Source organism: Aspergillus brunneoviolaceus (assembly GCF_003184695.1).
Source record: "Aspergillus brunneoviolaceus CBS 621.78 unplaced genomic scaffold BO95scaffold_27, whole genome shotgun sequence".
Taxonomy (NCBI): domain Eukaryota; kingdom Fungi; phylum Ascomycota; class Eurotiomycetes; order Eurotiales; family Aspergillaceae; genus Aspergillus; species Aspergillus brunneoviolaceus.
Genome location: NW_020290757.1, coordinates 252,974 through 274,881, shown reverse-complemented (window position 1 = coordinate 274,881; position 21,908 = coordinate 252,974). Strand labels below are relative to the sequence as shown.

Below are 21,908 nucleotides of genomic sequence, written 5' to 3'. Positions count from 1 at the left end.
CGCCGCGGGGGCTCGAGACGGTAACATGAAATTACCGGCAAACGGGGGCATGATGCTAGGAAAGAGTGCGGGCGGCACAGGTTGCTGGGGTACGGTATGGTACCAGGTGCCCGCGGTAATGGGCACGCACCGATCGAGGAGTCACCGGCAGACCCGCCCAGCAGGTTAGTGAGAGTGCCGGGCTATATATCATCTTCCCCTCCGCAGACCTTCCCTTCCGTTTCTTTTTTTCGGCTTTTTGGTCTTTGACGGTCGCGAACTCTTCGCCGCTGCTCCAGTCACCTCTGGTATACGCTGGAAATCCTCTGGTGCTCTTTAACTTCTTACCACAATCAACCCCTCTTCAGAATCCCTTTTTTCTGCCAGTCCAACTGACGCCGGATTCATCCGTTGACTCATCCGCATACCCACTATCGTGCCCCGCCTCCAGACGTTCCTCCCTCCATCTCAGTCCCTTGTCGCAGTTGCAAGGAGTCCTAACGATCGAAGTATTCAATTGCTTTTAGATCTTCAGATATCACAAAACCAACACATTCGCAATGGGTGTCACAATTGTTCTTGGTAGCCAGTGGGGTGATGAAGGTGAGAGAAAACACCGCTGCCAGTCTGCATCTCCTGCGGTATCCACCCTGCCAGCAATAAATGCACGCTGACATCAGATCGATTGAAAACAGGAAAGGGAAAGATTACGGACATGCTCGCGCAGGAAGCTACGCTTTGCTGCCGTGCCGCTGGCGGCCACAGTAAGTTTTTTTTATTCTCATTGTTTGTCACGGCTCTCACTTGTTTTTTTTTGTCCCCATGCAAACGCGCTCACCGGCGATCGATGGCAATGCGATCTAACATTGGACGCACTTAGACGCGGGCCACACTATCGTTCATGGCTCTACGACTTATGACTTCCACATTCTTCCTTCCGGACTGGTCTCCCCCTCCTGTGTCAATCTCATTGGTGCAGGAACTGTTGTGCACGTTCCCAGCTTCTTCAAGGAGCTGACGGCTATTGAGACTAAGGGTCTGACCACTGCTGGAAAGCGTATCTTCATTTCAGACCGCGCTCACGTCTGCTTCGATCTGCACTCTGTTGTGGATGGCCTAGAAGAGGCCAAGCTCGGTGGTCGCAAGGTCGGCACCACTGGTAAGGGTATCGGTCCTTGCTATAGTGACAAGGCTGCGCGTCGCGGTGTCCGTGTTGGCGAGATCTTGGACGAGCCTCTTTTCGAGCGCAAGTTGCGTTCACTGCATGCGGGATATACTGCCCGCTTCGGCGAATTGGATTACGACGTTGAGGAGGAGCTTGCACGTTTCAAGGTAGGCTTTGGTGATTGTTGGAGCTTCGTGCGGACGATGATGCTGACGGCCCGTTGACAGGAGTACCGCCAGCGCCTGGGTCCCTACATTGTCGACCAATTGGCCTTCATGCAGAAATACAAGGATGCCTCCAACACTTTGGTTGAGGGTGCCAATGCTCTGATGCTTGATCTGGATCACGGAACTTATCCCTTCGTGACCTCCTCTTCGACCGGCTTGGGTGGTGCTGTCCAGGCTCTGTCCCTGAACCCCACCAGCATCACCTCCATCATTGGTGTTGTTAAGGCTTATACCACCCGTGTCGGCTCGGGCCCCTTCCCCAGCGAGCAGCTGAATGAATTCGGTGACAAGCTGCAGGGTGTTGGTAAGGAGTTTGGTGTCACCACCGGTCGCCGCCGTCGCTGTGGTTGGTTTGACATGGTCCTTTGCCGCTACTCGCAGGCCATCAACCACTACACTGCTCTTAACCTGACCAAGTTGGATGTTCTGGACGACTTTGACGAGATCAAGGTCGGTGTTGCTTATATCCTTCCTGACGGTACCCGCACGGAGAACACCATGCCTGCCGACCCCGAGGTCTTGGAGAAGGTCAAGGTCGAGTACGTCACTCTTCCTGGCTGGAAGACCAAAACCATGGGCATCAAGAAGTATGAGGATCTGCCTCCCAACGCCCGTGCCTATATCGAGTACATCGAGCGCGGTCTTGATGGGGTCCCGGTCAAGTGGATCGGTACTGGCCCTGCTCGTGACGACATGATCGCCCGCGAGTAGATTCCGCGCTCTGGTCGTTGAACCGGTTGGTTGTTTATTCTCATCTTCTCGTATAATATCCTCAAGCACCCAGTACCTTTATTTCTTTTACCATGTATGTTTCTATTCTGGATAATTTGTACTATTGTCTACTACAGTGAAACGGTAGACGGCTGGGTCGCAGATAAAACTAGAGTACAATATTTCCATCTCATAGACATTTTCAGATCGGATCACCAGTAAAACAAGGCCAAACAACGATGTAGTTACGTGCTGGAGCTTTTCCTGTTGGATGGATAGACCTAATGCCGGGAGTAAAAATAACAGGATCTATGGATGCTGAGGTCTAGGCACAAAGTAGATATCCTTGCACTCGTGGCTCAGTGGTAGTAGCGTCGCACTTGTAATGCGAAGGTCATGGGTTCAATCCCCATCGGGTGCATCGCATTTGTCTTTTTGCTATTTTTCGTTTTTTACCTCTCAAGATAGCGTCAAACATCAGCGTATACGTTCGCAGAGCTGAACCGTTGTTTTTTTTTTTTTTTTTTTTTCTTGCTCCATGATTAGCCAGATAAGAGTACAATCGATTCTCATATGATCAATCAACCTATGTCCCAAGAGCTCAGATAATCTCTCCTCGTCGGCTGCTTCGGGAAACGATAATGCTTTTGCGCCTGAGGCAGAAATATATGCATTCTCTTTCCCACAGCCTTTCCAGTATGTACCCCAACGCCCCTCTACTGACTTAGCAGGGGCATTCTGTAGTTACCAGGCGTCAGAGCAGCCCACATGATTACAAAGGAGGAGAAGCCGATTTACCCCATCTTACATGCATCATTGCACATTCTTCCAGCTGTAGATGGTATTGCCGGGTGTCGGCCATTTTCGGCTGGGCGGAGAGCGACGCACCAATCACGGATCCGACAATGTGATGACCGTTTCCCGATCGGACTCCCGAGGTTCCATCCTGAGCCTCGAGTCTCAACTTCAACTTCTTGTCTCGCTGTAGCGCTGTCGAACCGCGATCACCGATTCTCACCCTCCTTCTTCGTTGCAACCCGACTCTCCCCTCCTAGATTATCACAATGGCTTCAATTGCGCGCCAGTCGCCCCTCCTCCGGCAGTCCTGCCTGTCGGCCTTCCGCGCCCCTTGGGCCTCCAAGAATGCCGCCGGCGTGTCGCAGGTCGTGGCCTTCCATGCCTCTGCCAACAAGCAGATTCTGCCTCCTCTGCCTCGTGAGTCGCCCGCGGTTTATCCGAGAAAACGTTTTGAGTGTGATTGTTGGCGGTCCACAGAGATTGTGCGGGGGTGTGGATGAGCTTTTGTGGGGGATAGACATGGGGAGGGGGCGATCGATTGGAACTCATGAAATATATGGTGATGCTAACATATCTATGAAACAGAGTCCATCCAGGGAACCAGTATGTTATCTTCATCAATTAACCTTCCTCAAGCCTGAATTCGGTGTGCGATGAGAAGATGGCCTTGTTGGCCGTTGAAGAGCTTCTGGTCCATCGAAGAGAAACCTTCGATTTTCCGCAGCGCATCGATGATGACCATGGACAGTTCGAAGGACATGACTTTTCTAACGTTGGCTCTTTCTCGACTTTTAGTGAACGACCCTGCTCCCATTCCTCACTCCCACCCCGTCCACGGTAGCTACCACTGGACCTTTGAAAGGTGCGTCGATTCGGGTACCCGGGATCACAAAAATGGAACATAGCGCTGATCATTTATGTATAGACTCGTCTCCGCCTCCCTCGTCCCTCTCTGCATTGCTCCCTTCGCCGCCGGCTCTGTGAGCCCCGTCATGGACGCTGTCATCTGCTCCGCTATTGTCGTTCACTCTCACATTGGTTTCGAGTACGTTCCTGTTATATTGTCGTCTTTGCCCGAACCAGCCAGGAAGCTAACCCTCGCTCTTTAGCGCCTCTATCACTGATTACTTCCCTGTTCGCCGTGTGCCCAAGACTGCCGCATTCATGAAGTGGTTGCTGCGTGCCTTCACGCTCGGCACAGCCGTTGGTCTGTACGAGTTTGAGACGAACGATGTTGGTGTGACGGAGGCTATCCGCAGGGTGTGGAAGGCATAAATTCGGGGTGGTGTTCTTGTTTGATGTTTGTTTTGTTGAAGGCGTTTTGCCTATGTATATGCTGTCTTCTTTTTCCTCTGGTAGATGCCAGTACTGAAATCTTTACTACCCTGGAGCATAAAATGAGTGTATTGTGTATGTGATTGATCTGGTTTGAGATTATTCCATTATTTTCTTTTTTTTCTTGACCTGTAACTCTCTTCTCTATTGTTATCTAAACGCCCAGCGCAAGATTCAACTGTATGTATGGCCCTGTCAAAGTAAGGCAAGTAAGTCACGTAGATCTCGAACATGTGTGTTCCTCTTCCAATTGCCAACAAATCGGTTGGTCCAAACAACCGATAGCCCTTTCCACCAACTTACTCCTCGTCTTCCAACAAATCCTCCTCCCCACCGGACAAGCGATCATCATCATCCGCCTTAGCCACCACCCTCTCCATCAACTGCAACGCCGACCGCAACGGCAACCCCACCACATTATCCCAGCTCCCCTCGATCCTCTCGACTAAGATCGACCCCAACCCTTGCAACCCATACCCACCGGCCTTATCCGCGCCCTCCCTGGTGCGCACATACGCCCACAGCAGCTCATCCGTCACCCCCTGATCGAACTTGACGTCCGTCTCCTCCAGCGCCGTCTCCAGCGCATACCCGGGGTCGCGGGCGCTCACGAGCGGCGCCATCGCGCACATCGCCGTGTACACCTTGTGCTCGCCGACGTCCCGCAGCGCCTTCAGCATGGTGAAGTGGTCGGCCTCGGAGCGGGGCTTCTCCAGGATGCGGCCCGACGCCGTGTCGGCGATGATGGTGTCCGCCGCGAGGATCAGGCCCGGCTCCCCCTTGGCCTCGTTCATGATCTCCTGCCGGTAGACCGTCTGCGCCTTCTCCGTCGCCGTCGCCAGAACGTACTCGAACGGTTCCATCGTCTTCGGGAAGTCTTCCGGCGTGTTGGACGGGATGATCTCCAGGTTGGGCAGGCCCAGCTGCGAGAGGATCTGGCGGCGCCGCGGGGAGGCCGAGGCGAGGATGACGCGCTGGCTGCGGAGGTGGTTGAGGATGGGGAGCGAGAGGGGCGGGGGCCGCGGGAGCGACGACATGCGTTTCGTGGCGGTTGTGGTGATCGGGGTGGTGTCGTCGTAGGCCGGTGGGGGGTCGGAGGGGTCCGTGGGGTTGTTGAGGAGGGATTGTTTGCTGTCGGACATTTTTGACTCTCCTCTTTTGGGGGAGGGGTTAGGCGGCGAGTGGTATGGTGTTTCTAACCGAGATAAAAAGGTATAGCGGTAGAGAAGGAGAGAAAGGTTGAAAGAAGTATTAGACGGTGTGCAGATGAAATCCCAAGTTGGCTATGAGCGTTTCCCACATTCGGACGAATTTTGAAGCTTTTGGTAATCGTCCACATCTAGGCGGTCAATCACGGCAGATGGATGGGAGGGGGGGGGGACTATCAATCAGTCAATGCAGGCAACAGGCAAGGGGTTGGCTGTCTGGGCTGCTGTCCCACTTAAGTCGTGTTACATCTGAATGCGATCTCCCATGCTGCGTAGTATTCCTAAATGGGTGCATCATTGTGTGAATGGAGAGTTCTCGCTTTCGCCGGTGTTGCTCTTGTAAGATGATCATATTTGCTCTGAATTGCACTAAGGACATATCATGGTCTGGGCAATCTGTTGACCTGCAACAGAACAGCTGTATCCTCAAGGGAAATACCTTCGGAAAATGCCACATGAAACCCACCGATTCTCATTTGTGATCCACAGCGTCAATGCCCTACCCAGAGCCAAGCTAGGAATCAATATTGACGCCGAACACCATACAATTCCACTTCATGAAGAAGCGTCGTATGCGATAAGAGATCCCAGTAGGTGCGACCAAACCGTGACGCGCCGAACAGAAAGGCTGTGCAACCAAGTTCTCCTATAGCATCACACTGGAACATTGAGCAAGCGAGCAGTTCCAGACTGCACCTTCCTCTCCTTGATGTTCAGACTCTGGTACCCAATAAAGCGGAAGCTGCTCCATATCTCCCAATCATGCCCTTTCCCCCCTCCCCCGTATCATCATCGTAATCGTCATCGTCATGAATAGTAGCATCGCTCATATACAGTCAGTCAACCACGTAGGTCAGACCCGAAAGGCATCGTCAATATGCCCGCCCCGGCGTTCAATCTCTGCCACCAACTCCTGGCGCTCCTGGAGCTGTAGCTGGATGAAATCCACCGTCTTCCGAAGCACAATACTCTCACTGCGCCCCTGCCCCTCCAGGCCAGGGACAAGCTCCGTCAAACGATCGAACCCTTCCCGAATTGCGGCGCGGCGCTTCTGCTCCGAGGCGATATGATTGTTCTTTTTCTCTTGTTCCGTCAGTCGCGGTTTCTCCTTCTCCTGCGCGCCAGCAGCAGTGGGTTTGGATGCAGAGGTGCCGGTTGGGGTGGTTGAAGGGGACCGGTCCTCGGGTTCATTGCGGGGTACCGTTGCGCTGCTGTTCGGTAAGGGGGAGTAGGAGGTTTCGGAGGAGCTGGATGCCAGGGAGGCAGGTGGGCGTGCAGATGGCATAGTTTGGGGGGGGGAGGGGGGAGGTTATGCGTTTCTTAGGGTTCAAGGGAGTTTAGTTTCTTTCTTTCTTTCACCCCTTCCGTTCTTGTTTCAGCTGCAGTATGGGTTTCAGACGTCAGATGCCTGAGATTGGTGTAAGAGAGTTATACGCGTTTTATTGTTTGAGGTCCTGAGGTTCGTGGGAAAAGGAGATTATCATGTGCGTGTGCGGGTGAGTCGGATTTTCATGTGACGGACTGCCGGACTGGGGGCGGTTGTGGCTTGGCTGCGACGGAAGACAGTAGTTACCCGTGGGGAAGTATAAGTTAGACTCGAGTCGACTAGATGATGATGGGATTGAAGCGAGCTCGGCCTTTCGTATGCGAAATGGATACGATTGAGGATTTATTCTCTCGTGAAGAGAGATGTCTCTGGTGATCTCCCAGGGGTAAATTGACCATGGATCTGGACCTGGACCAGGGGAGGAAAGAGAGAAGAAAGACCCAACATTTGGGTTGGTTGTTTGTTCCTCAGGCACAAGCCGGTGATGTGCCTGGGGCCCTGGAACCAGCCCTGACCTTTTCTTCGGCCGGCGGCAGAGCGCCAACTGGTCAATTGTTCCGGATGTCTCCACGGGCAGCCGATAAACGTCATCGATGGTTCAGGTTGCTTCTAGATCAAATGTGGACTTCACCATGCCACCCTCTCAGAGCCCCTCGATACATGCCTATTTCTTCAAGGCTACCCCCGCCGCCCAGCGCATCGGCCTCCCCTGTCTTTCCTGTCATCAATCCCATCACGTTGACTGCGAACCTTGCAGCAATTGATCTGGTTTGGTTGGACCCCAAATTCCCCAATATATGACCTCATACTCGCACTACGGTCTCAACGTGAAGGCTTCTACAACCAGGTAGACCTTATCAACGGCGCACACGGCTTCAGCAGCCATGGCTGAGCACGTACCACTACGCGGATCTTGCCAATGCGGCCGCAATCAATATTTGATTCGTCTGCCTGATGATGTTACCGACCATGCTCACGTCTACTTTGACTCCAGTCAAGACAACCGTAAGTTTTCCCGGTCTGCGGCGGTGCGCTATTTTGGAAGTTGTGCCGCCTCGGATGAAGTGATAGCTTCTTGGTGGAATAAGTACTGACATCGTTCCAGGAAGATTCCACGGCTCACCGTTGACGGCATGGCTTCGCGTCCCATTATCTTGGTACCAATCCCACACGCAATCCTTTTTTCCCGATGAAACACATGCAAGTATCCGGCGCATCTTCTCCCCGCACCATGCGCCTCACACTCAGCGGGTCTTTTGCGGATTCTGCGGCACCCCACTCACATACTGGAGCGAGGTGCCCCGGGATGAGGCGGATTTCATGAGTGTGTCTCTGGGTAGTCTTTTCGGCGAACATCAATGTAAGCTGGAGGATCTGGATCTACTTCCCCCAGCTGTCCCTTCTTCTGATGACGAAGATGAAGAGGAGGACGACGAAGTTGAGGAAGTGCCAAGAGTTGGCGAGGTTGAAGTGGAAGACGCGGACGAGGAAGAGGAGGCGGCGGAAGCGGAGCAGGAACTCGAATCTGAAGGCGAGGTGGTTGCTGTTCCGGCGACAGCGTCCAGTGACAGTCCCACTTCGACTCGTGTAGTCATTCCTGCTGCCGCGGGGGGCGACGGGTCTGGTCTCTCACGGAGCTACAGGCAAGGCACCTTCGGCGGGATACCGTGGTTCGAGGAAATGATCGAAGGTAGCCAGTTGGGCCGTTTGATGAAGACAAGACGCGGGGTGGGTGTTAGTGACGACCACTCGACGACCGTCGAGTGGGAAATTAGTGAGTGGTCGAGCGATGCGACTGGTGCGCAGAAACCGGCTGGCGTCGGTTTGCCCCTTCAGGCAGGCAAACGGAAACGCGGTCTATAGATCCTGCTCCTAAGATGACTACTTGAAACTGCAATAGCTCAATAGCTCAAGGTAGCGTACATAGTAAATGACTGCTCTTGTTAACGTTCCTGATTTATATAAGATTCATAGTATGCAGAAAGGAATTAGAGCAAACATCCACATTGACAGGCATATCCGTTGAAAAGCCTGCTGTGGTCAACACCGTCCATAACAATTCTAGTACTATTTGTATCTTGCATTATATTAGGATATAGAGAAGCCATCATGGATAGCTGCAGTGCCTGCCAAGCATAGCTCCCGTTATGCCTTATAACAGCCCTGGGTCAAAGAGCTACACCGCTGAACAGCACTGTAGCATAGACAAAGCATAATGCACCCACTACAGCACTGATAGATTTCCTGGCATATTCTGAAATGCTCTGCAGTGCCTGCTTCGTGCCTCAGGCGCCCAGGCTTAAACCTCGCGCGTTTCCCAATTGGGTAACAGGCTGTTTCTGAATACAACACAGTGAAGAGAGCTTGTTCTGTCTCTCACTTGGTCACCTCAGCAATCATAATCTCTTCTTCTCTTCACCCTCATTCTTCTTTATTCCCCTCATCCGAAGTTCCTCAAAAGACCTACCATCGTACCCTGCTACCCTTCATTGAACACATATCCAACAAAACTCTCCTTTGACTTGAAGCCTCTCTCTGGTGAGTGCACTGTATACCTCAAAAGTTGACTGCACGCGTCTAGCGTGAGGGTTCGTAACTCTCTGGTGTTGTTGAAGAGTGAAATTTGTCGGTCATGTTTTGTATCTCATTCTCGAAGTCATTCAGCATGGTATCAGGTAGATGCTAACCCTGAGTCCGGTATAGAGTTAACAGCCAAATCGGAATCCAGGAAGAGGCTTCGCGCCTTGACAAGACCAGGACGCAGAACTGGTGTCTTTCCTGTGATCTGGATCTGGGATTGGCATACGTGCATCATGTTTAATCCAAGGTCCCTACGGGGCTCCTACCCATATGACACATGCTCACCAACGCCGGCTATATACCGCAGGCTCATGACAATGCATCCAATGGCTGGACTTGAAGACAACGAGTCTGTGTCAACACTTGTGCTTCCCAGTGTCTCAGGAGAGGATCAAGGGACAACCAGAGCTCAGTGTTGCTCGAGTCCGCCTGATTCTGTTTTCGAGGACAGCGGGGTTCCATTCTTCGCTGGATTTTCAGAAGATTTCACCGTGGAGCGTGACGTTATACGCCCAGTGACTCCTCCACAATCTCCTAATTGGACAGTGCATCACACTCCTGAAGCAGACAGTCACACTCGCCCCAGTTCTTCGCATTGGAAGGACGCGTCGCAGTCTGACCCAAGGCCAGGCATACTGAGGGTAGTCTCAGACGTGCGGACTAAGGTTGGGAAGAACGTGTGCAACACTCCTCCCAGATCTCCTGCGAAGAAGAGCCTGCGTCAAAGCCTAGGTTCTTATGCCAGCAAGTTGCGAAGAAGAGGCCAATTGATCAAGAAACTCAAGGTCAGTCACTGGAAGATGTGATGAGATACAAGCAACTAACAGGATGATTTAGGGGCATCATCCGAGACGCACCGGTAGAATCTCGAAGCATGGAGAACTGCCATTGCCGCATCGTTCGGTTTTGCTTCCGGTCTCAAACGTATGTAGACGCTATGTGTAGGGCTTTTTGAGAAATTGTCACTGACGAGATCCAGTCAAATCAAGCTCCTGAACCTGGACAAGGACACTCTAGGTACTCAATCAGCGGTGACCTAAACGTGACTGCTTTGTCACCTGGGGGCCAAGTGCAGAGGACCCGCCAGGCAGTGGATTCAAGCAGAGGGGGCAGCGTTCGCTCGTCTCTGTTAGCTTTCTGGGACTGGCTTGTTTATGCACCTGAGAACACAACCCCAGTCCCCACGCAGCAACACGAAAGTGAAAAACATGCCAGACATCTCACCTCTCAGACACCTTCTTCTACTTCACCTTCTCACCATCTTACTCCTCCTTGTCCTCTTGAACTTAATACGTTCACCACTGCTACTTCGTTGTCAAAAGACAAACAGATCCCTACACCTTCTCCGCTATCACAAGAAAAATCTCCCATTGTATCCCCACTGAAAATTATTCCACCTCCTGGCTTTTCTGCAAGAGAAAAACCTCTGCACCACCGTAAGACAAACCTTCACAGGATGGCTGCCGACAAGCTTTCAATTGAGGATCCCTTCCAGGATCCTCGAACTCCTGAAAGACGTTACACCGGGCCATTTGGCACTACCCTTAGTGAAGGCATGAAAGGTAAGCTCTTTCTCCCAATAGCTTCATCTGCTGCCTTGGATCCAAGTGTTGCATTTATGACTGAGGGGGCTCTATGACTGAGACGCAACACGATGACCCTTCACGCTTGTTCCACACCACGTCTTTTTCGTGCTAACTTCTCTTTCTTTGGGACAGAGGCATATGAAATTGCACCATCCATGAAAAGCTTCTTCATGGAGAGTAAATCAGAAAGTTCATGCGGGAACGTCAATCATGGTTAGTGGACTGTATTCCATTCACATGGCAATCGGACTAACCATCATAGACGATGAAGAAAACTTGTTACTCTCTCAGAGACGTGAGGCCTCAGCCTCTCGCTCTACCTCGTATTCCATCGAGAGTAGCAAGCGCTCTCGGATCCCGATGGCTAGCTACCACCTCAGAGCACCGGCAGGGCCATCTTCGCTGGGAAAAGAGATGCAGACTCCCAGCACACATCGCAGTGCGATACCTGTGCCTGTTCAAAAACGCAGTGCATCGTCTCCTGCTCGTGCCTATGAAGCCACACTTACAGAGCCATGTACCGGAAAAGCTCCATTTATTAATGCTCCTTCCGCTCTAAGTACCCAGTCATCAGAGGGGCTGTTAGGTGCTACTACGTCCAATTTCGTACCTGCTACCGAGAGAGGACATGCTATCTCCACCTACTTGTCTGATGATGATTGGAATTTCGACGAGGAGACGCCGAAGCCACGACGTACCGTCTATACCGGCGAGTATCGTACCCCTGTGGCCGAGAGAACTGCCCAGCGTATTCATGGTCCTAGACTGAGAATCTCTTCGTCCGCAGATGAGATGTTGAGAGGTACAGGATTACAGTCTGTTGGATACATCTCAAGCCAAGGATCTGACTCTGGAGAGTACAAATCGATTGATAAGTCATCTTCATTCGAAAGAGGACAAGATGGCATTGGTGATACTGCGGGCAATTGTTGCCACCCCGTCAATTCGAATGATCAAGAAGGCTTCGAGTTATGCGAGGAAACTCAAGGGTTGGGTGAAGAGACTGAGGTTCATGAAAGCATGTCAGCGGCTCCTGCCCCGAAGAGCGTGCTGTCAGAGAAGATCCGGTCACAGGCTTCGGTGACAAAAGCTTCTCCTATCGGATTGCAGGAAATTGACACTCTGCTTCCCGTCGCATCTTCATACCTGAAGAAGGAACGAGATCAGACTCCGCCCAGTAATGAAAGCCATCACGATACTCAGCACATTGAGGATTCTCACATTGGTCCTACAGTTGAATCTTTCAGAGTTCAAAGAATTCACGCAGCTCTTCATTCACACCCCGTCAGACCGTCATCAGTGGAGGCTATGTATGAGTTTCCAATCCAGGGCACTGGTCTTCTCAAATCGAAACCTTCAAACGGAACCGATCAAGCTGCGACATTCAACAAAATCTTGTCTAAGACTATTGAGAACCAGAATACCTATATCGACGTAAGGGTACAGAATTCTGCCCCACGCAGTGAGAGAAAGACTACTTTCAGTATTCGAAACATGTTCAAGCCTCGCGCTGGTGCTCATAAGGAGCTCATAAATCCCGACAATGGTGGCAGCACTCGAAAGACTCCCATAACTGCGAAACCGATTCGGAAGGCCGTGAGTAGCAAGAACCTGGGCGCTGCCATGAAGCCATCGGGCCTTGGATGGAGCATAACTCATTCACGCAAGACTCACACCAGCCAAATCTCGAATCCGATACAGATACCTCTCGAGCGGCTTCCTGCTGGCTATAAACCTCTCCCTGGCCCCAGCACTCCTAATCTGGTGAACGTGGAACGAAACATGCCTACAAATCCCAGGATCCACACGCCCACAGTCGCTGGGTCCCGATCACGCAGACACGTTGTCACAGCTTTCAGTGGAAGTCCTTACCTTGCCAGCCAAACGTCGGATCCTTCAAGCAAGTCCATCCTGGGCGCAGCTTCTCCTTCGAGGATCCCTGTCCCCGTCACCCATGTTGGGGTTCAAACAGAGAACAGGCTTGTCAATCAAGGTGGCGGTGTGCACGATGGAGTGCTTGATCACTTCATCAAGAAGTACGGGAGGGGGGCTATGACCCCCCCCCAGCGCGACACCTTTTTGCGGGTAAGTCTTAACCGAGTGAAGACATCACTGAAGGATCACGTAGCTGACCGAGTTGTTCCTAGGCGGCTGTAGCCCTGATACAGCACCTCGAGGGCGTCGGGGCTGCCCAGAAAGCCCTGGACGAGGCAATTGCCTCGAAAGACAAGAGGCAGTCAGAGAAGGAGGCTGCTGAGGAAGCCCTCGAGCTGCTCGTACAACAGCTCGAGGGCTTCCTCAGCTAGCCTTCTAGCTGACTGCCTCTTGTCTTTCGAGGAGAAAAAAACAAAAAAAAAATTGAAAATAAAAAATGTACATAGTCTTAATGAAACTTGTCCGAGTATCACACTTGCTGCTCTACATTTCTACATTGTAGACTGATGATGAAGTGGAACAAATACCTTTGAGTGACCAATCAGTCAGCCTTAACCGAGGCTTTCATGAAGCTCCAGAGTGTAGACAGACACAGCTCGAGAGACATACTCTCAAAGAGGTGCTGTGTGTTTGCAAACCCAAGGCCATTGCCACTGGCAGCCCACGGCGATGAAAGTTCCTTCCCCAGAACACTTCTGAAGCTCAGGTAGTCGCTCCGGAGACTTTAGCCTCTTGGAAATCTTTTACTCTATCTGTTTTTATCTGTTCTCAGTAGCCTTCTTCATGTGTTGCAAGTATTTCTTCCATTCGTCTACTCCCATTGCTCTTATCACTTTGAGTCATGAATTATACGCACCTAGAGCTTTCGCCCAGCCAGGTAAGGCATTTCAGTTAACCAAGCTACTTCTGATTCTCAGGGAAGAAAGATGAAGAAGATCTGAGCAAACGCACTGATGGTAAACCCTCAAAGCTTGACCCTGCAGTGGTTTCGTCTTCTCGCCAATCCAATCATTGGGAGGGATCCAGATTGGTTCCATCAACCCATGGTCTTTCACCGGCTGCTTTGCCTGCACTCTTTCCGGATGCCTTGACGCCAGGTAGTGTATCCTTCCCGCCAACTATATCACCTAGGACTCTTCCTCCAGCTGTATCGCCTGAGCACTATCAGCCAGCTGCGGCGCCTGGTAGTTACTTCCCGCCAATTGTATCGTCTGGATATTTTCCAAACGGGCAGGTCATCTCGCCAACTCCGCGTCAAATACATCCAAACGTCACGCGACCGTCGCCTCCACAAAGATCCTATCCACAGATCGAAAAAGATCGTATGAACGGACAGCTATTAGAGCAAGACCGCTTATCATATCAACAACATACAGTAAGCGGAGCCGAAACCCTCCTATTTGAGGTTTACCAGTGATAACGCAAGTCAATGATTAGGTCCATGAGCCGTCCTACTTTGCTCCACATCATATCCTGCCACTACAGTTCGCTTTAGCCCCAAATACACTCCGATTGCCCGTGCAGAACCACCCGCAGTGCTATTCAATTGAAGCTACTCCTCAACCTGGAATGTCGAGACCATCATACCTAAGCCTACCACAACGCCCAGATTCACTACAACTCCTAGGCCCGTACGGAGGTGCCCCGGGCCAGATTCAGGATCACGGAAAAGCGGACGGTGAAAACAAGAGGCGTACGACATTCTACTACTCTACTCTTCGCCCTGAAGCACCCGAATTTATACCCAGCCGCATGAGAAGCAGCCACATGTTCGTGCCTCAGCCGTCTCATACTCACATTCATCCTCCTCACCTTCAAGGCAACAACAACCATGCCCTGAAGTCGAACCGGGGATATCGCAATCATGCCCCTTGTGTTCTAGAATACCCTTTCATTGTATGAGAGGAGGGATCCCTCGTGAATTTCTTCAGTCGCAGATAGACGGGAGGTGTCAGCCACAGTGTTGCGGGAAAGTCGACATAGATGAAAGCGGTTGCCGGTCATGAATAGAATTGCTCCCGGCGAACACGAATACACAATGAACCTTATCTTTCCCAAGGTATTGACAACGGGCTGGGGTACTAGCCTTGGTGCATAGCTAGGAAGTTATTCTTTGCCTGTGTTTTACTGCTTGCTTGCGTGGTAACAGCCATCATTCCGTTCTTGGTAGATAGAAGAATACCTGGTCAATTCATAGAACTATAGGGCTGACGCTGAGTAACTCCGTGCCATAGCCATCACATCATCTGCTAAGCAGTCGTTGTTTTGCAGAATGAATAACTAAGTGCGCTTCTTTCATAGAGGGTAGAGCCAAGGATTGAATGAGTAGCATATGACCGATGTTGACCTCCGAAGATCATGAGAGCAACGTATGCTGGACGAGATTAGCATAGCTTCAGTATGAGTATCGACATACTCAAGAGAATAGCGAGTGCGTGCGAGATACTACTGTGCAAGCGTCTAGAAGGCAACAGAAGGCAGTAGAGGTGTATACTTGGCAACAACTGACTGTCTTGGAAGAATTTCACAAGCATGTGCCACTGCGATGCGCACTCACCAGGGCATCTCCGGGCACCTGGCATTGCAGGGCATCTCGCAAGGCATACTCGATCAGGTTAGCCGGATCCCACGTGGAGTCGGGAAGGAAGCTGTCCACGCCGCGCCTGAGGCACCCGCCAACCCACTACATACACCTCTTTATCTCCCACGGCCGTGTCCCTCTCAACCAAGATCAGCCAGGTTGGACGAGAAAGATCTCCGGTACGACCTGCACCTGCTCTTGAATGAACTAATCCTATCATAGCTACCCTTTCGAAGCTTTGTTCTGAGCTCGAACGTTGGAAAGTCGCGGTGCTCAAGCCGTTCTTCGCATTGCTTACCCGTTCGAGTTGCCTCCATTCTGGGCTTGGCTCTCCTTATCCGACTGGGTCCATCTATCTATTGCTTGTTGCCCCCAGCATAGCACGATCGACCAGCCACTTCTGCACACTGCGCCTGTTTTAATATGGTCTTCTGTGGCAAGCCAAGCAAAGGCTGCGGGGAGTGCCGCACTCGCAAGATCCGCTGCGATCAGGCGCGGCCAACCTGCTCGCAATGCGCCAAGGGCAACCGGGTCTGCCCCGGATACCGAGACGAACTGTCCTTGATGTTCCGCGACGAAAGTCAACAGGTTGTTCGGAAGGCACGGACCGGGATTACAGCGCGCAAGACTAAACCAGCCAGCAAATCCGGCTCTAGTGGCCGGTTTGAGACTCCCTCTCGGGGTAGCAGTAGCACTACGAGTAGTAGCCCCAGCACCGCATCGGGTGACAGTAACATAGTGGACTTCAATGAGGACACGGACCTTCAACGAGAGCTTGCCACCCGGCGCCCCCTCGATCTTCAGCCTTCGTATCAACCTACCAAGAACGAAGCTATCTGCTTCTTTCTGAGCCAGAATAATTGGATCGGAAGCGTCTGGATGAGACCAGACTCTGCCACGGAATTCATCCTCGATCTACGGACCTCACTCAGTCAGCAAGCTATGATGGCTAGTATGACTTCTGCAGGAATGGCCATGCTTGCTCGCGCCAGGCGATCCAATCCCCTAAGAATTACCTCAGAGAAAGAGTACGGACAGGCGTTGCAACTGCTCACTTCTGCTGTCACCGATGAGAAAGAGGCCAGGGACAATTCTACCCTGGCCGCTGTTCTACTTCTAGCGATATTTGAGGTGCGTTCAACACCAAGGTTCTTCCCCTTTCGCACTCACAGCGTCTGATTGGAGAACAGGTTGTCTCTAGTAGAGCCCCGCAGAATCTCGACAACTGGACAAATCATATCTCCGGGGCTGCTGCACTCTTGGAGTTAAGAGGTGTGGAACAACTTCAGAAGGCCGAGGGGTTGAAGCTATTCTTACAATTACGTTATCAGATTGTATGTTGATGTATTCCAGTATTGCCCCCTTCCTCCGCAGGCCTGACTAACGAGCCTGTCAAGATCATCAGCTGCTTGCAACGAGAGGCTCGAGTGCCGCAGTCAGTTCTTGACTGCGCAAGGGTGGCCCAATTTCTGCGGCCTCAGACCGAAGCTTATAGCGACCGATTGATCAGTATAAGTGGCCGGCTGGCCAATCTCCGGGCAGATATACGTGATAAAGTCATCACCGACTGTCAGGAGATCTTGTCCACTGTTTATAGCATAGAAGGCGAATTGATGGCATGGCTTGCGGCTTTGCCGCCTCGATTTCTGTACACCACCATCGAAAGCCCTTGGCCTACCCAGTCCGATTGGGGTCTCAACTCGTACAACAACCGATTCCACGTGTACCAAGACCTATGGCTCTGTCACGCGTGGAACCAATATCGCTGTGCTCGAATCATGATCAGCGAGTACATCCTCACTTACACATACCGACTGAACACCAATACGACTCTCACTCCCGATCTAGCTAGTCATCTCGCGCAGGTTCGCGACAAGGCTAGGCAGTTGGCTCTCGACATATGCGCCAGTGTGCCCTATCACTTTAGCGCTGACCTCGTTACCGGCGAGGCTACTACCTTCAGGACGGTGACATTGGAATATGGCTTCATCCGTGGCATGATTCTTCTGTGGCCCTTATTTCTTGCTGGCGCTACTGAGCCGAAGGGCCATTCCCTACGCAAATGGGTGGTTGATTGTTTAGCGCTTATCGGTAACCGCCTGGGCATCGATCAGGCTTTGGCCCTGATTGATATTTTGGAAGCCGGCGAGACGTTCGATGCCCTCGGGCAGACGGACGTTGAACATATTCATGAAAGGGTGACAGCACTTGGCTGAGACGCTTCTAGTCTCGACCCCTTGAGGGATAAAGCGTCTGTGCATCTTCTTACCAACAGCCTTGAAGGCCGGTACGATTTGATACCTAGTGTATATATATGAACATAAATAAGTTATGTGTCGAAAGTGATGAATGTTTGGCGATTTGTACAGATGTACGTCAATCTAGTTACACGTGACTGGCTTACTGACATGGATTCGCTAGCGAAAAACACATCATGCAATCATAACTTCATAATATAGGTCCCATTTCGGTCTTCGTTATCCGTCGCATGACCAAGGTTCGGGATGAGGCAGTGCCAATATGCGACAAGGGTAAGTTATTAGACTATTGACTGCGGTTTTTCGCCCCCCCCCCCCCGCCTCGGCTAGTAGGCTGTGCACTGCCTACCACCACTATCCGGTCTTCCGATAGTGTATGGTGGGTTCGAAACAAACAGCAAACAGCAAACAGCATCCATCAGCCTTACAGCCTCCCTATTACCCCTCAAGAATGTAGAGTACATGCCAATGCAGCCCTGTAGCTTTAGCATATCACTATCGCGCCTTGTGGAGCTCGTGGCCAACAGGAATTAGCCATGCAGCCATGTCGTTTGAAGATGCTTAAACTTTAAAGTTCGAGGCAGTGCCGCCGTGCAAACTGCGGCAAGATCCATGTTGGATCTCCGGTAAGGAGATGGAACTTGGAAGTCACGGGTGGATGGAAAGGGGGCGAAGTCATTCCTGCCTGAAAGCCTTAGGCTTGGGTTCTTGAAACTGATTGGTTGGGGTTGCATACCATTCAACACTGCACGTGGATCTGTTTCCCTGGGGGTCAAATCACATATACTTTGCAATAGTAAAATGTGTTTGTGCTAGTATATAGCCTGAGGTCTACTGACTGGAATGAACCCCGAGTGTGTGGGTTGAACCAGTCTGCCTTGACTGCGCCTTCCATGTCTTTCGCACATTGGGTGAACGATAAAAAGAGAAGGGAGGAAATCATGCCAGACCACATTCACTGATTTACTTTGACGTCGCGCCCTCCCTTTGTTTCGTCGTCTTCCATACTCCAAACACACAACGACTTCTGCCCTCAAGGAGGCTACGTCTTTTTCTCCGGAGATTCCCGCCTACTCGACTCGAAATTGAATCATCGAGCTGACCGACTATAAACATCTTTACCTTTACCCCTCCCAGATGCCACTTTTACAACACCTTCGAGATAAGCTTACCCTTCGAGACTCAACTCATCGTCACCAGACCTCGAGTGAACAAGCTTACAATAATAGCACCAACATGGGACAAACTCACTCGCATGAGAAGAGACGCTCAGGAACAGGCTCAGTCAATCGGAGCATAGCGTCCCAATCGAGAAGCATAGGAAAGCCAACTCCCACAAGCCATCAGGACCCATGGTCGCCCCCACCGTACTCCGCTGAACCTACAGCGAAGATGCCTATGCCATCAACAGCCTCGAGCACCTCATCAAGCGACTCGCCGTATTCATTCCTACGCGAGTTTGACACCATATTTGTGGTTGATGATAGCACATCCATGCGCGGGCGGCGCTGGAAGGAGGCCGAAGATGCTATCGCCGCGATCGCTCCGATCTGCACGCAGTATGACGGAGATGGAATCGACGTGTGGTTCCTCAATCACCGCAGAGATACTGGTCGAAGGGGGCCGGGGTCATACACGAACATCACGCTGGCGGACAACGTCCGGGCGATCTTCGGCAGCGTGTATCCCCAGGGTCCGACGCCGTTCGGCCGCCGCTTGATGGACATCCTGGGCCCCTACATGCGCGACCTGGAGAAAAAGGTCGCCGCAAGCGATGCGTTCGAGGACTCCACGCAGCTGCTTAAACCCTTAAACATCATTGCGATCACCGATGGAGCGTTCACGGATGACGCGGAAAGTGTGATCGTTAATGTGGCCCAGCGACTCGACAAGATCTCGGCCGTGCACTGGCAGGTTGGGATTCAGTTTTTCCAAATCGGCGATGACCCCGTGGCGCGCCAGTATCTGCAGGACCTGGACGATGAGCTGGGCAAGATGACACATCAGAAGAACTTGCGCGATATTGTCGACACCGTGCCGTGGCGAGGCGACAAGGGGCAGACCCTGAGTGCAGATGGCATTCTGAAGTGCGTGCTGGGCGCAGTGAATCGGAAGTATGATAAGCGGGACGGGCATCGTTGATTACGATTGCTTCAGGGTGATCATTGTTGTTATTGTTGTTGCTTTTCATATCCGCTGCCACTGCCTTCTCTCCCACTGCTGCGACACCCCGTTGCCTTCTTCCCCCTCTTCTCTCTTTGCTTGTTTCACTTCTTTTGCTCTGATGCAAATGTTGATCAGTGGTGACTTTTCGGCTTGGCTTCGGTCCTTAATCATGTTATAATGAGAATGGGCGCCATAGATGAAACGCGTCGCAGCAAGCGCCCAGTTGCCGCCGTCCGTGTCGGGAGGGCTCTGAGTTCCTTGAATTCTGGCGGGATGCCGTGACTGGTCAAATGCTATGACAATACTAAATCATGATAATGTCTATGCTTCCTTTTTTCCCTGTAGCTCCCCTTGTGTTTAGTTTCTTTAGTTCCTACCTATAGTAATCTGTAGGATAGCTTGCAATACACTTCAAGGATGTGTATGATTGGCAATGTCATTGCACGGATTGCTCGGCTACTCCCGCCAAACTGGAACTGAAATGCTCCTCCCACTGTTTGAAGAGCCATTACTGATTGGTGAGAGGGTAAGTTCAAGTCCAAATTCGATTCGCTGGCAGTCAAAGCGACCGCAGAGGATTTAAACTGGCATTGACCTGCTACAGCTGAGGAAAAAGGCAGGTACCACCATCTCAGGCCAGTCGAGACCTCAATCTATCAGTTGCTGGAGTTTCCCCCTCAGAGATCGAAGTCTAGTTGCCCAGCATCCGGGAAGTAAACAGACTGACTGGCTGCAGACATGCAGCAACAACACACTTAAGCGACTAGGATGGTCCGACTAATCTCTTGATTGGCTGACTGGAGCTGACCCCTGGCTTGGTGTACGGAGTATGGTTTGCAAGTGCGCTGGTCCGGGCGTGAGGTTGGATTCACCGGCCATGTCCTAGTGCCACACGGCCCAGATTCACCTAGCTCTAAAAGCTCTCAGAGGGGAAGGAAACACGAGAACCCATTGATTGTGGCCATTCTCAGCTGCTGACACGGAATCCGAAGGTCAGTCTGCGTTGGGTAGATAACTCTAGGCCAGCGAGGTCACTTTGTTCCTGGACAGCCGACCGGGGATGGCGCGAGTGTCGGAGATATGCAGGAGTCATGCATAAACAATGAGAGGGCGCAGCGCGCAGCAGTCAACAATCGACATATCCAACCAGTCCACCACATTTCCTCTCTGCTGCTAGCCTGCTAGTAGTCAGCTTTTCCACCTGCGGGCCACTCACGTGGTGTGGAGAAGTCGATCGGCGCGTAGTCGTAGGTTTTTCCGGGTCCACCAGATATGCCTCCTGAGGGGGGTTGATCAGTGGTCGCTTCGCTAAAAATCTTCCATCCCGCGATTGATCACTCGGTGAGAAGGGGGGACAAGAGGACAATTTGAGAGTGACATTGACAAAGCTTATTTGTTGTTTAATAGATCGGTAGTTGAGGTGAGAAGCTGAGATGAAGATAACTTACGGGAATTGGAAAGAAAGGGTCAGCCTCAGAGTGGCTTGTGTCCAGCCACCACCAATCCCAAGGTAGTGATCTCCTTGTTTGGTTAGATTAATTTCCACCGTGGATTGCACCCAGCCGCTTGTCTCCAATCATCACTTTATTCTCAGTCAACTGCTATCTATCATCTTCGTGCAGTGGCTGGCTACAGTACCTACTCCGTACACTGTCCCTTTTCTTTTGTTTTCTGATCCATCAATTTCCCTTCCTCGGACTTACATCGGTCTCCACTCACCACCCTTGCAAACTAGGCTGTTGAGCTAAGCCTGCTAAGGTACCGATACCAGGCACAGCTAACATGCATCCAGCCTAGCTAAACGCCCGTGATCCAGTTGTGTCCACCCGTTCAGGACTCGAGTCCCTTCGAAGCCCACTCTGGTTCGCCAGGAAGGATCAGCATCCTCATCCCAGAAAAACTCTCCTGGGTGGACCACCAATCGCCCAGGAACCATGTTCGGATCTCATCGCGCGTCCTTTTTCTGTCGGCCGGCTGCCATCATGAACTCTCCTCTCTCGCGGCAGACTTCTCTTGTAGGGACGATCACTATCGTGACGTGGTTATATCATC

General features: G+C 51.7%; 9 protein-coding genes and 1 non-coding gene across 10 annotated transcripts; 8 read left to right on the top strand and 2 right to left on the bottom strand.

Moving 5' to 3' along the window:
* The first annotated feature begins 212 nt into the window (after positions 1 to 212).
* adB (adenylosuccinate synthase ADE12) lies at positions 213 to 2,278 on the top strand. Its single transcript, XM_025586343.1, has 4 exons — positions 213 to 582; positions 675 to 743; positions 860 to 1,311; positions 1,372 to 2,278. Exons 1-4 carry the CDS (start codon positions 540 to 542, stop codon positions 2,080 to 2,082), a joined length of 1,275 nt encoding a protein of 424 aa, XP_025443090.1. The 5' UTR covers positions 213 to 539; the 3' UTR covers positions 2,083 to 2,278.
* Positions 2,279 to 2,430: 152 nt separating this feature from the next.
* BO95DRAFT_t125 lies at positions 2,431 to 2,503 on the top strand. Its single transcript has one exon. It is a non-coding gene; the product is annotated as a tRNA-Thr (tRNA).
* Positions 2,504 to 3,028: 525 nt separating this feature from the next.
* Positions 3,029 to 4,384, top strand: BO95DRAFT_442084 (CybS family protein). The gene is made up of 5 exons (XM_025586342.1): positions 3,029 to 3,297; positions 3,466 to 3,483; positions 3,676 to 3,742; positions 3,806 to 3,925; positions 3,990 to 4,384. Exons 1-5 carry the CDS (start codon positions 3,147 to 3,149, stop codon positions 4,153 to 4,155), a joined length of 522 nt encoding a protein of 173 aa, XP_025443089.1. The 5' UTR covers positions 3,029 to 3,146; the 3' UTR covers positions 4,156 to 4,384.
* Positions 4,292 to 5,561, bottom strand: BO95DRAFT_442083 (nucleotide diphosphatase). Its single transcript, XM_025586341.1, has one exon. The coding sequence runs from the start codon at positions 5,355 to 5,357 to the stop codon at positions 4,515 to 4,517; it is 843 nt and encodes a 280-aa protein (XP_025443088.1). The 5' UTR covers positions 5,358 to 5,561; the 3' UTR covers positions 4,292 to 4,514.
* Positions 5,562 to 6,176: 615 nt separating this feature from the next.
* BO95DRAFT_103891 (uncharacterized protein) lies at positions 6,177 to 6,927 on the bottom strand. Its single transcript, XM_025580332.1, has one exon. The coding sequence runs from the start codon at positions 6,706 to 6,708 to the stop codon at positions 6,277 to 6,279; it is 432 nt and encodes a 143-aa protein (XP_025443087.1). The 5' UTR covers positions 6,709 to 6,927; the 3' UTR covers positions 6,177 to 6,276.
* A 414-nt stretch (positions 6,928 to 7,341) lies between these two features.
* Positions 7,342 to 8,613, top strand: BO95DRAFT_412003 (uncharacterized protein; the record flags this gene model as incomplete). Its single annotated transcript, XM_025584228.1, has 3 exons — positions 7,342 to 7,755; positions 7,856 to 8,187; positions 8,245 to 8,613. Exons 1-3 carry the CDS (start codon positions 7,635 to 7,637, stop codon positions 8,611 to 8,613), a joined length of 822 nt encoding a protein of 273 aa, XP_025443086.1. The 5' UTR covers positions 7,342 to 7,634.
* Positions 8,614 to 9,656: 1,043 nt separating this feature from the next.
* On the top strand, positions 9,657 to 13,222 carry BO95DRAFT_494743 (uncharacterized protein; the record flags this gene model as incomplete). The annotated part of the gene is made up of 6 exons (XM_025590795.1): positions 9,657 to 10,115; positions 10,168 to 10,254; positions 10,310 to 10,892; positions 11,049 to 11,129; positions 11,179 to 13,001; positions 13,085 to 13,222. The coding sequence occupies 6 exons, from the start codon at positions 9,657 to 9,659 to the stop codon at positions 13,220 to 13,222; spliced, it is 3,171 nt and encodes a 1,056-aa protein (XP_025443085.1).
* A 412-nt stretch (positions 13,223 to 13,634) lies between these two features.
* Positions 13,635 to 14,753, top strand: BO95DRAFT_431169 (uncharacterized protein; the record flags this gene model as incomplete). The annotated part of the gene is made up of 3 exons (XM_025584997.1): positions 13,635 to 13,728; positions 13,769 to 14,226; positions 14,289 to 14,753. The coding sequence occupies 3 exons, from the start codon at positions 13,635 to 13,637 to the stop codon at positions 14,751 to 14,753; spliced, it is 1,017 nt and encodes a 338-aa protein (XP_025443084.1).
* A 797-nt stretch (positions 14,754 to 15,550) lies between these two features.
* Positions 15,551 to 17,780, top strand: BO95DRAFT_412000 (Zn(II)2Cys6 transcription factor). The gene is made up of 3 exons (XM_025584227.1): positions 15,551 to 16,563; positions 16,623 to 16,766; positions 16,830 to 17,780. Exons 1-3 carry the CDS (start codon positions 15,856 to 15,858, stop codon positions 17,646 to 17,648), a joined length of 1,671 nt encoding a protein of 556 aa, XP_025443083.1. The 5' UTR covers positions 15,551 to 15,855; the 3' UTR covers positions 17,649 to 17,780.
* A 732-nt stretch (positions 17,781 to 18,512) lies between these two features.
* BO95DRAFT_411997 (uncharacterized protein) lies at positions 18,513 to 20,179 on the top strand. The gene has a single exon (XM_025584226.1). The coding sequence runs from the start codon at positions 18,828 to 18,830 to the stop codon at positions 19,830 to 19,832; it is 1,005 nt and encodes a 334-aa protein (XP_025443082.1). The 5' UTR covers positions 18,513 to 18,827; the 3' UTR covers positions 19,833 to 20,179.
* The last annotated feature ends 1,729 nt before the right edge of the window (positions 20,180 to 21,908 follow it).